General features: G+C 41.9%; 1 protein-coding gene and 2 non-coding genes across 6 annotated transcripts; 1 reads left to right on the top strand and 2 right to left on the bottom strand.

Annotated features, from left to right (window-relative positions):
* Positions 1-909: 909 nt before the first annotated feature.
* trnal-uaa (transfer RNA leucine (anticodon UAA)) lies at positions 910-992 on the bottom strand. Its single transcript has one exon. It is a non-coding gene; the product is annotated as a tRNA-Leu (tRNA).
* Positions 993-1,590: 598 nt separating this feature from the next.
* Positions 1,591-1,673, bottom strand: trnal-uaa (transfer RNA leucine (anticodon UAA)). Its single transcript has one exon. It is a non-coding gene; the product is annotated as a tRNA-Leu (tRNA).
* A 1,465-nt stretch (positions 1,674-3,138) lies between these two features.
* On the top strand, positions 3,139-11,884 carry eef1da (eukaryotic translation elongation factor 1 delta a (guanine nucleotide exchange protein)). Of its 4 annotated transcripts, XM_028976038.1 has the most exons (9): positions 3,139-3,234; positions 5,323-5,443; positions 6,718-6,798; positions 8,638-8,703; positions 9,628-9,712; positions 10,206-10,303; positions 10,375-10,578; positions 10,781-10,975; positions 11,756-11,884. In XM_028976038.1, the coding sequence occupies exons 2-9, from the start codon at positions 5,330-5,332 to the stop codon at positions 11,792-11,794; spliced, it is 882 nt and encodes a 293-aa protein (XP_028831871.1). In that variant the 5' UTR covers positions 3,139-3,234; positions 5,323-5,329; the 3' UTR covers positions 11,795-11,884. The 4 variants fall into 4 exon arrangements, with proteins under 4 accessions (XP_028831871.1, XP_028831873.1, XP_028831872.1 ...); XM_028976040.1 differs by lacking the exon at positions 6,718-6,798 and having other exon boundaries at positions 11,756-11,794; XM_028976039.1 differs by lacking the exon at positions 8,638-8,703 and having other exon boundaries at positions 11,756-11,794.
* The last annotated feature ends 286 nt before the right edge of the window (positions 11,885-12,170 follow it).

The raw sequence follows: 12,170 nt of genomic DNA, 5'->3' as shown, positions 1-12,170 counted from the left end.
ATCGTTATTGGAAGTTCTTACTTTAGAAACAATCTTACTCTAAGAGTAGGTTTACAACATGAATGTTTAATAAACCTGTGTGTTTCTGAAAAGTTGAATTTTAGAGATAAGGCTTTTTCATAAAGCTACCAAGAAACTGAGTTCAAACCCATGCATCCATTGGATCTTAACTCCAATGCCTCAACCTCTAAGCCATCTTGGGTAATTCCAGGAGTTACTTTAATATAGGAAAAACAGCAATCGGCATAGTCCTCAAGAAAAAAAAAGGATGTTCATTGAAATTCCCCCATCAGAAATACCCTTATTCTAGGCCTCGGCAAATATATATATATATATAAGTTTAATTGACCATCTTGTGAGTTTTCAAAGATAATGTTTTTCTTTAAGCTACCAGGATTGGGGTTTGAAACCATGAAGACATGCATCCATTGGATCTTAAGTCCAATGCCTTAACCACTCAGCCATCCTGGTTAACGCCTCTTCCTCCTTTAAAACAGATTTTTTTTTAAACTGTTTCACAAGCTGTTTAAGATTAACAAAACAAGCATGTTCCTCACATTCCACTACCTCATTGACACATGATATTGGGTGAAGTTCTCGTTTATGGATAAGACTTAGTCCTTGAAAAATAAAGAAATCTTCAATGAAGTTCTCCCTTCAGAAAAATGTTTACTGTAGGACTAGGGTGAGAACATGAATGTTTAATAAACCTGTGCGTTTCTGAAATGTTGAATTTTAGAGAAAATACCTTTTCATAAAGATACCAAGAAATTGGGTTCGAACTCATGTATCAATTTGATCTTAACTTCAGAAAAACGCTTAATTTAGGACTAAGCTTAAAATATATATGTGGTGAATTGACAGATATCTCAGTTGGAGAGTTTTCAAAGATAATGTTTTTCATTAAGCTACCAGGAGTGGGGTTCGAACCCACGAAGACATGCGTCCATTGGATCTTAAGTCCAACGCCTTAACCTCTCGGCCATCCTGGTTACGGCCACTATGTTCTGTTACACAGCTTAAAAAAATAATTTCAAAAGTTTTTTACGATTAACAATACAAGCATGGTCCATATGACCTATTTGACACAAGATATTGGGTAATGTTCTCGTTTGGGTATTAAACCAAATCCTAGACATAGAAAAAAGGATCTTCATTGAAGTTCCTCTGTCAAAAACAATCTTACTCCAAAACTGGGCTTAAAGAATATGTATAGTAAAAAGACTGAGGTGACGTTTAGATTGTTCAAATTTTAAGTTTAAGCCTGTTCATTGGTCTACCAGGAGAGGAGTTCAAACCCACAAAGACATGCATCCAGTGGATCTTAAACCCAACGCCTTAACCGCTCGACCATCCTGGTTGGCTCCCTGTTTTCTTTTAACCTCAACCTCTCACCAACCCCGGGGTTATTCCAGCAGCTGTTTTAATATAGCAGAACTGCATTCTGGGTAGTCTTAGAGGAAAAAAGGATGTTTGTCCAAAGTCCCACTTCAGAATAATGAGTACTGTTGGACTAGGCTTAAAATATATGTGGTTAATTGACAATTATCTCAGTTGGAGAGTTTTCAAAGATAATGCATTCCATAAAGGTGTCAGGAGTGGGGTTCGAACCCACAAAGACATGCATCCATTGGATCTTAAGTCCAACGCCTTAACCGCTCAGCCATCCTGGTCACCTCCCCTACTTTTTTTTAAAACCGATTTTTTTAAAAACTGTTTCACAAGCTGTTTAAGATTAACAAAGCAAGCATGTTCCTCACATTCCACTACCTCATTGACACATGATATTGGGTGAAGTTCTCGTTTATGGATAAGGTTTAGTCCTTGAAATATAAAGAAATCTTCATTTCTCCCTTCAGAAAAATGCTTACTGTAGGACTAGGGTGAGAACATGAATGTTTAATGAACCTGTGCGTTTCTGAAATGTTGAATTTTATAGACAAGGCTTTTTCATAAAGATATCAAGAAACTGGGTTCTTGGTATCGAACTCATGCATCAATTGGATGTTAAGTTCAGAAAAACGTTTACTGTAGGACTAAGCTTAAAATATATATGTGGTTAATTGACAGTTATCTCAGTTGGAGAGTTTTCAAAGAGAATGTTTTTCATAAAGCTACCAGGAGTGGGGTTCAAACCCATGAAGACATGTGTCCATTAGATTGTAAGTCCAATGTCTTAACCTCTGGGCCATCCTGGTTAAGCCCCATTGTGCCTTTACAACAGCTTAAAAAAAAACTCACATTCCACCACCTCATTGACACATGATATTGGGTGAAGTTCGTGTTTATGGATAAGGCTTAGTCCTTGAAAAATAAAGGGATCTTTCATTGTGATACACACAGCAAAATTTGCCTCACATCGGTGGCACCTTGGCAGATAGGAACTTGAACGAGCAACCTTCTGATTGCAGGGCTGCTTTTTTAACTGCTTGGCCACCACTGGGATTCGAGCCTGCGACCTTCTGTTTAGAAGTGCACTTTCTTACCCGTTATCCACCATGGCCATTACTGGGATTTGGCATTGGTAATATGCCAGGATACCACTAATTCACTAAATCAGTTGTGAATATATAGACTACCATGTATATGGTTGTATGTTTATAAAGATGGGCATAATACATTTTTCAAAATAAATAATAAAAAAACATAGCAAATATCATAAGTATTTTGTAGTATATTTAGTATTAGTGTTTTAGTATTTTTGACAAATCTATTACTAATGTTTAAGAAGAACATTAGTGATCCATATTTTTCAAATTATTATTTTGAATGGTAGCAGCAATAAGACCAAACCAGAAAGTATATTACGTTTAAAAGGCATTATGGAACTGGCATGTCCACAAAGTGTTATTACTGAACAAATCAGTAACTCAAAGATTCGATTCATTTCAGTACAACTGAACGAAATGAAAACTTCGCTGAGGCTGGCAGTTCTTTGACAATTTGGACCGTACCATGTTCTTGTGTTAAATCCGTATCCAATACAGTGGTTTGTGTTTATTTAACATACTCTAGTCCAGCACATAAAAACGTCCACCAGCAGGGGTCTACTTTACAGCCCTCGTATAGTAATATATGGCGGCACATACTGTATATTGTGATTACGGTGACCCCCTCCCCCCCCGCACATGCTGAAATGGCCTCGCCCGGCCCGCAGCTCTCTCTTTCGGTCCGCCGACCCGCCGCTGAGAGGTTGTGCCCAGAACACCGGTCCGCCGACGCAGTGCTTCCTTAGTGAGTGAACGCGGCCTGCGCTGCCGAAAGACAGCCGCGTCCCCCGCCGGGGTGTCCTGTGCGAGTCCGGCGGCGGCGTCTGTGTCCCGGCGGGCCACGTGGCCGCGTGTGTCACACTCTCGGGGCTTCCGTGGGAAGTCCGCAGGCTGCCAGGCGGCCGGACACGTCTCTTCACTCCGTGTTCCCTCGACGATAACCGCAGCGAAGCTGTTTTAAACCGAACGAACTTGTGCTCGGTGTGTGTGTGTGTGTGTGTGTGTGTGTCGTATTTATTCCTATTCTGGTGTCTCGGCATTGTCGAAGTTCACTTTCGTGCGGCCCGTGATTCGGACGGTTCGTTACACGTTTATTCCGGTTCAGTTCAACATCGCTCGTCACAACGAGAATTGTCGGCGTATATAGTGTTTATAGTGTTATAGTGATTGTAATCGGATTAAAGCTCTTTATGTTGCGTGTAGAATTTTAACGTAACCCGTATATGGATTTATTTTTTTTAACAATTTGACGCTCCTGGCCAGCAAATAAAAATTTAATGGTACCTTCTTAATGTTTATTTAGATATTTATGCACTGTATGCCTTCAGTTTTTTTATTCTCAGTATCAAGTTTTATTTAAAGCAGGAAAAAAAAATCTGATTTAATTTTTTAAATCATTTGGGGAGGTATTTTGTTAAGAATGTCAAACCCAATTCAAAAGTCCTTCCTTCTCCAAATCTCTTGCGCTCTCACATATATATGTGTGTGTGTGTGTGTGTGTGTGTGTGTGTGTGTGTGTGTGTGTATTTGGACACCAAGGTCATTTTCCTGCTGTGATTTTCTGATGATGGAAATGTTTCAGTATTAGACAGGCCGCGGACGCCCTGTAAGGTGAGCGGTGATTGATGCTGCCGAGGTGATTGCACCGCGCGGCGGAGATAAAATTGAGTTTCGCCGTGAAGGCGGGTTATTTGTGTCTCTCCTTCGGCCCGGCCGCTCGTTCGCTGCACGATTTGCGCCTTTTCTAGATTTTGATTTCAGCCCCCCCGCCCCATTTGTGCGATGGCCTGGTGGCCTGTTGGTTTTGCCGTTAGATTCTCGTTTCTTGCTTTTAAGAGGCTGTGAACCAGAGTGGAGAGCGGTTGCTTTTTTCCACCTTCTTCAGGATGGCTTCTGTTAACTGTCATAATGACCACTGACCTTCACTTTTTACATTGAAGTTTTACTTTTTAGTTCATTTTGTCATGGCGCAGGAATGATATCTGATAACTTTCGATTTCTTATTATGTTTTGCTATTATGTGACAAATTCTGAACATGAACAGCACAAGTGGGTCTGGCCGGTCCCCTGAGGGGAACCTCAGTCAGAGCAGTGGAACATCTCTGCAGAACCCAGACCTCACGTGTGGTCTGATAAGTCCCGGAGGAGACGCGCGCCTTCCTCACGTCCAGCCGGTCAGGCCTCGGCAGACCATGGAAGGCCAAGTTCGGGTCATTTACAGGGAGGACGTCCGTATAATCAGCAACCAAAGATCGGACGTGGCTGACTGGCACCTTCCTCGTGCACTCATCTTTAGAGCCACTTTACCAGTTGGCTCCTGCAGGTTACCGCCCGTCCTCTCGAGTTGCACAGGGCGATAGGGCTTTATTGGTTTCTACGTTTGTTTGCTTGTTTAAGCAATGTTTTATTTGATTGGAACAAAGCCGGGGTTTGGCATGGGTGCCGTCAGCAGAATGGCGCTACGTGACCTCATGAGCCAGTGGCTGGGCTGAGCACCACATTGTCCTCCCAAATCCGCGCTGAATTTGGTGGCGGCGCTGACCTTTCGTTCTGATCTCAATCACGGCGTGAAAAGGTTGATGAGAGCGGTCATGGACACTGATGTGACTTATTAGTTGTTTGACTGACTTGTAGAATATTTATTAATATATATATATATATATATAAAACTGTATTTAATAAATGTTTATTTTATGCTTTTTGAATCTGGAAATTGAAAAGTCCTGCTGTACTTTCCTCAATTTTGATTGTGACCTCGTGAGGTGCGCTGTACTCTGAAGGTGCCTGTCTAATAAATGGGTTGATTTCCGTGTTTCTTCACCCCTGTTCATAGAACCATCATGAGTGGATTCCAGTGCCTTGCCCAGGAGAACATCTGGTTTGACAAATTTAAGTACGACGAGGCAGAGCGCCACTACCATGAGGCAGTGAATGGAATCCCTAATGCGCCCAAGGTACGTTGAGGCTGCTGCAGGCGTGCTTCCATCCACTCGAAATTGCAGGAATAGTCCTGGAAAAAATACAAACCGATGCACTTCCTTTAATGAATTACATGGTTCTGTAATAAAACGGGTCTTGTACAGTGGCTACAGCTGGTCGTTTCAGTCTTGAAATAGAATGGTTTGAATGCGCTGTGGTGATCGCTGAAGTATTCAATCTGGAAAATAAGAGCAAGAACAGTTTATTTTGTTGTAAGAGGTGCAAGGAATGTCCAGGGTTCCTACGTCATTGAAAAACTGGAAAAGGCATGGAATTTGAAAAGAGCATTTTCCAGGCTTTGAAGTGTTTTGGAATAGGACATAAACGTATAAAGTTCTGGAAAAGTCATTGAAATTTGATTGACATATGAATTTATAATGGAGTATATGGTAAGACTGCACAAGAAACACTTTTATAACTGCAACGTTTGTTACCTTTGCTGGTTTTACGTAGCGAATCACGTCACGTGGTGCCCCGTGCTTCCATATTCCGGAACTTTCTCAGCCACGTGTCTCCTTTTAAAAGGCATGTAAAATGCAACCCAATTATCTGCTTGAACATGATTGTGCCCATTTTACTCAGACATGCGTGAATTTTAGGGTTGTCTGGTAAATTTCACTCACGTTTGCACAGAAATTACAGAAAACATATGGTCAGGAAAGTTTGCCTTAGAGTGATTGAAAATTCATGGCAATTCTTTCGTAAGAATTTTCTTCAGCCAAATGCAAATGAACTTGTAATGCTGTGAAGTTCAAGCTCTTATTTGCTTTATTAAGGTCTGTGTATCCACTGTATAAGCATACAAATTCCCCTCTCAAAGAGTTGAGGATCACTCTCGGTGAAAAACTTTTGAGTTAGCTTTAAAGGTCCTGTAATTAAAGGCACAAAGGTGCCTTGCAATCAAATTAATGACGTTGGGTTGTCCAATTAAAACGTGGGACTTTTCACCGAGCTATTTTTGACCTTCAGAGGTTAATGAAATAAGAAAGTTCCTGAAAGTTTGCCTTTGTCTCAATGCTTTGTTACCACGTCCATTTCCCTCCACAGCAGCGTCTCACTCTGTCCATCTAGCGATGGCCGTGTATGTCAGAGCATTGAGAGAGGCCAGGGCTCCGCGTCTCTCCGTTCTTTCTCTCTGTGTGAACATTATGGATGTGCGTTTGTTTGCCTGCCCTCTCTCTGTCTGCCTCCGCCTGCCTGTTTGACCCTACCCATCTTTGCCCCCCCCTCCCTCCCTCCTCCGCTGTAGCCCTCCCAGGAGAGAGAAGCTAATGCCATCCTGCAGGACATTGCTAAAGCCCGCCAGAATATCCAGCAGTCTCTAGCCGGAGTGAGTACTGTTGCCTTATAATGGCCAGAAATACCGAATCGGACGTCCATACCTGCCAACTCTCCGGTTATCTCCCACCAAATGGCCCAAAATATCTTCAGGGAAACAGTGATTGGGGTTCGATGGTAGCCAAATTCATTTTAATGCATAGTTTAAAGGCAGGCTTTATTCCACATGGCCCCCCCCTCTCTACAGAAAAACGTTGGCACGTATGGAGATCGTAAAATTCTTTTGCACATGAAATGGAATATAGTGATGACAGGCTCCCGTTGTGTTTTACCCTGTAGCTAAAAAGTAAAATGCCTTAACCGGAGAGACCCTCTCCATGTTATCGAAGTCAGTGTTTCCAACATCTGTCATTGTCCTTTATGTTTTCGTTGTATTTTTATTTTGTATTTTTTTTTTAATGACTGAAACATCCCTCTCCTTTGTCCTGAATTGATGTGGTTACATCAACTCTAAACGATAATTTAAACAAAAGTTAGAGTAAAGTTCCCTTGTGCCCAAACTCTGCTTTAATGTGGGTTTTAGGGTGCCCACTGCATGGTACCAGCAGCTCTGCTTCTTCTGAGACTGGGTAATGGCTTTCTTTAAATGACACTTTAAATGAGTGAAGAGTGTGTGTGAGGGCGCACCTTACAGTCCTCGCCCCGTCCCCAGGGGCTTGGGATGGTCTCCAGTAGAGACGGACCCCTGAATGGGATTAGGTTGCTGTGGTCAGAGTGATCAATACCATTCAATGAATCAATGGCAGCAGGTTGAATTAAAGCATCAGACAAGTTTGGCTTGAAAAACCACCCCTCTATGTGGGAGTTCGGCCAGCCTACAATGTTCTTTCATTGCCACAAGCTGCCTGGGGAAAAAAGAACAAAAGAATATATTGCTTTTGTTACCATGCAGAGGAAAAAGGCTTATAAAATCCTGAACTTGGAAGCGTTAATACTGACACGTTTGAAAATGACTTTATCAAGTCCCGAGTTGGTGGCAACGTCTCTCGCATTTAGCCAGAGAGTCGAGGGTGGACTGCTGGTCATTCCTTACATGTAAAGGCGGATTTAGATGCGCTTCTGTGCTTGCACGGCCCATATGCAATCATGACATGCATGGAGGTTATCTTGTATTTTTCATTTTTACTTTATTTCATTATTTTTAGGGCTGCACAGGGTCGGCACTTATGTTAATGGAAGTTTTGATGAGTGTGAAAGTGATTAATGCCTTTTCATCAAAAATGCCACTGATTGAATTTTTTTAATGAATGTTGACCAAAACCCGCAGATAAATCGAGTACCAAGTGTGTATTGCTCACTAAGGCAAGCATACAGTGAACTGAAATAAAATATTGCCTAATTTCTGAAGCTCAGCAATATATCAAGGTCACATGACATGAACAGCCATCGCTGTTTAAAAAAAATTACCATTAACATTTATGCCCAAGCCCCAAGTTTAATTACAATGTAATTATGCGTGCAGCCATATTAATGTCTTGTTTATTTAAGCACGTACATGTTTAAATGCTTCTTTTTCATGCATGGAAAATAACTTACACTCTGGATACATTAATTTATAGACCATATATGACTTGTGCATATTTTTTTTACATATCTAATTGTAAATCAATCTGGTGATGTTTTATGGCATTTGAAATTGATGTTTTTAGTTAGTTAAAATGTATTTGTGTTATATTGTACAATATGTAATATAGATATATTTTATTTAATTACTTTTATTTAATGACATATCATTGGTTGATCTCAGAGGTCCGCTTTCATCCTCATTCTTTGCTTTGTGCGTCCTTTCTATGAAACTCGTCCTTCTCTCTCTTTTAAAAATGAACCTCAGATGAAGTCAGCGCTGCAGCAGGGCCAGGGGCATCCGCAGCCCCAAAAACCGCGCCAGCGCCGGACCGTAAGTCCAGCACCAACCCCGTGCCTGCCATGCCCGGACGGTGCGTGGGGTGTTTTGGTCGGGCCGTTGGCAGATCAGAGTGATTGAACACATGGCTGTCGCTCACCCTCGGTTGCCCTTCAGTTCCCACTGCCTGCCCTGCACACGTCGATGCCGAGCATCTGCCTTTCTTCTGTGTGTGTGCACGCATGCACGCGTGCATCTTCTGACATATTGCGTGAATCAAGACTGCCAAAAACATTTTGCATGCTATACATCAAGACCTAATTAGATCTATGTGCTGTAATTTACCCTTGAGCTAATTTGTTTTTTTTTTTGTTTTTTTTTTAAACTTGATGTGAGTTTAGTAGTCAGACTAATTAAGTGACTGTTTATCAGTATGGTGGCATTAAGTGACTAAATTGTGTCTCTTGTATTTCTATGCAAACCTGAACATGTCTCTGTGTGTAAGTGTTACCTTTTTAAGTATAACATGTCATGAACTCATCCACACGGTGACACGTTTTTTTTTAATGAGTTTTAATCTAAAGCAGTGTTTCCCAACCCTGGTCCCGGAGGAACGTCTGCCGGTAAGTTTTCACTCCAACCCACAAGGCTTCGATACCTGCCGAGCTCATTATTAGGCCATTAAGAAACACCAAATTAGTCTGATTAAGGTAGGGTTGGAGTGATTACGTTTTTGCATACGTTCCTCCAGGACCAGGGTTGAGAAACGCTGGTGTAAGAAGCGTTTTCTGCATGTACTTTTGAGTATTAGTCCTGTCACTTTGAGTTTTTAGTGACGCGCCGTCCCGGCAGGCATCTTTTGTTGTTCACAGATGCCCTCATGCTGATGCTTGGGGCTCCCACGTTCCTCACCATGTGTCGGCGTGTTTACTCGTGTCCGTTTGCAACGCTGACAAATTAAAGTCTCTCTGCCAACAGACCTCATGCAGCAGCTCGGGGGACCAGAGCGAACTGGTGTCGCGCATCAAGACACTAGAAGTGGACAATCAGAATCTGCACAAAGGTGTGTGTCTGTCTGCGGAATGTCCAATTTCAGCACCAGTGTCTCTGCCGACATTCAGTATAAGGCAAACCAGTGCGGTTCTTGGTTCTTTTTATTACTGTTGTCAATCAGTTCATTTAAAATAAATTAATTGTGATCAATTCTTTGCAAAAATGTGCGATTAATTCGTTGAAAAGAATTGTGATTGATTCTCAAGGCTCTTAAAGAATCAAGGGTGTTAGAGGCTCAGGCCAGAGGCCTTGTAGATACACGCGGAAGGCTTCAACGGAGGCATCATTGAATTGTGAATTGTGGCCCCTTCATTCTGAAAGTTGGAAAAAACACCATTAAAGTGGTTTTGTTGTTGCCAGCTCCTGTACTCCCTGCGCAGCACAAACGTCCAGTCATGAAGTTGCTAATTATATGGGGCATATGCGTGCTCAGAATGTGGGTTTTTAGATAAAGACAAACTTGCAGAAACATTGTTCTCATGCCTTCTATCTGCTTTATCCAGTGGTGGCTGACCTCAGGTCTATGCTGTCCAAGTTGGAAACCAGAATGTCAGTTCTTGAGAAGACCCCAGCGGCCGCCCGTGCCACCCCTGCCGCCAAGGTGAGACATAGTTCTTATGATTGTATGTCTTTTTGTAAAGATCTCACCCTGTTCATGTTTCTGTCCCTCAGAACATTGTTGTTCAGCAGAAGAAGGTGGAGGTGAAGGTGGAGACGGAGGATGACGACGATGACGACATTGACCTGTTCGGCAGCGATGAGGAGGACGAGGAAGCCGAACGCATCAAGGCAGAGAGGGTGAAGGAGTACTCAGAGAGGAAAGCAAAGAAGCCCATCCTCATCGCCAAATCCTCCATCCTGCTGGACGTCAAGCCTGTGAGCAGCTGCTACTTCTCTTTAATGCTTCCTGCTCTGTTCTTTCATCAATCTCCAGACTCACGGTGCTGTGGGATACTGGATCATGCGCAACAAATTCTGTGTGTTAACGCTTCACTGTATTTTTCTGCTGGGTTTTGAGGTCCTTTTGCCATAGTCTAAAAATTCAGCTTTTTTCTTCTGACTCTTGTCTCTCCATCAGTGGGATGATGAGACTGACATGGTTAAGCTAGAGGAGTGTGTACGGTCGGTGCAGGCAGATGGGCTCCTCTGGGGAGCCTCTAAGCTGGTTCCCGTCGGCTACGGCATTAAGAAGCTGCAGATCTCTTGCGTGGTTGAGGACGACAAAGTGGGGACAGACATGCTGGAGGAGGAGATTACAAAGTTTGAAGACTATGTAAGTACTGTTATAGGCCATGAGCCAAATAATCCATAGATTTTCTGGTTGCTAGTTTTTTTTTGTTTCTCCATGTTAACATCTTACATCATAAACTGATTCTCAGGGCCAGCTATGTAGTATGTAGCAGAAATAATCATTTAAATAATAGTTAATTATTTTATAATAGTTAAAAATAAGTCAGTTCACATTCCTCTTACAAACATAACAGAGACTTCAACTGAATTTCTCTTTTAATTGCTGTTGGTGTAAATGTGTTTGCATACATGAAACCTAGAACAGTTCAAAAGAAAAAAGAAATAAGCTTGAATTTTAGATACATAATTTTTTATGACCAGTTTCAGTAGCAGTGTTTAACTGTTCCTTTTTGTATATGGTCACATAATCAATACTATATTACAATACCAATATTCAAACTGTTAAGATACAAAATTGTCATGGTCAAGTGCTGGGATTTTTGTAGAGGAATGTGCCCAGTTTGTTCTTAATCCCCCCCAATAGCCAGGACTGGTCTCATTTCCTGACCGTATTGCCCTGGTTCTCTCATTTAATGTCCTACTGAGCTGCAGCTACAACAAGCCGGTGCATTTCCTGATTATCCTGAACTCATGAAATGCCATTTAGCGTGGGTGGAAGTACTAAAGCAGCGAACCTCCCTCCTTGAGCAGGATAGCATCATATCTGACCGTGAATTTGACATTTCCAAAAATTTCCTAGTTACAAAATGTATTAATATGTTGTTGTTTTTTTTTTTCTTTCTTTTGCCCTCCCTTATCCCAGGTCCAGAGTGTTGACGTTGCTGCTTTTAACAAGATCTGAGTCGCCTCCGTCTCTCCTGTGGTGTGGTGTGGTGGTGCTGCTTTCAGGTTACACAGTTACAAATAAACAGTTACGGTTTAAAAGAACAAATATGGCTCTCTGGGTAATTTTTTATGATTTTAATTGATTTATTTTCGCCACACATTTGGTATCTAGGTCCTCAAGCACAATAATATTATTGGTCACCTCACTGAACACATAGAATTGAGATTGTTGAAAGTCAATTTGGATTTACTTTAAGTTTAAAAAAAAAAAACAAAAAAAAAAAAGCCTCAAGTTAGGCCCCACCCAGAAGCCTGGGTACAAGGACTGACTGAATGTTGTCTGAACTCTCTGCCTGGAGGGTTACAGCCTAAGCAACTTTGTTGAAGGCCAG

This window comes from Denticeps clupeoides, chromosome 4, assembly GCF_900700375.1.
Source record: "Denticeps clupeoides chromosome 4, fDenClu1.1, whole genome shotgun sequence".
Classification (NCBI taxonomy): domain Eukaryota; kingdom Metazoa; phylum Chordata; class Actinopteri; order Clupeiformes; family Denticipitidae; genus Denticeps; species Denticeps clupeoides.
This window is presented reverse-complemented; position numbering and strand designations above follow the sequence as displayed.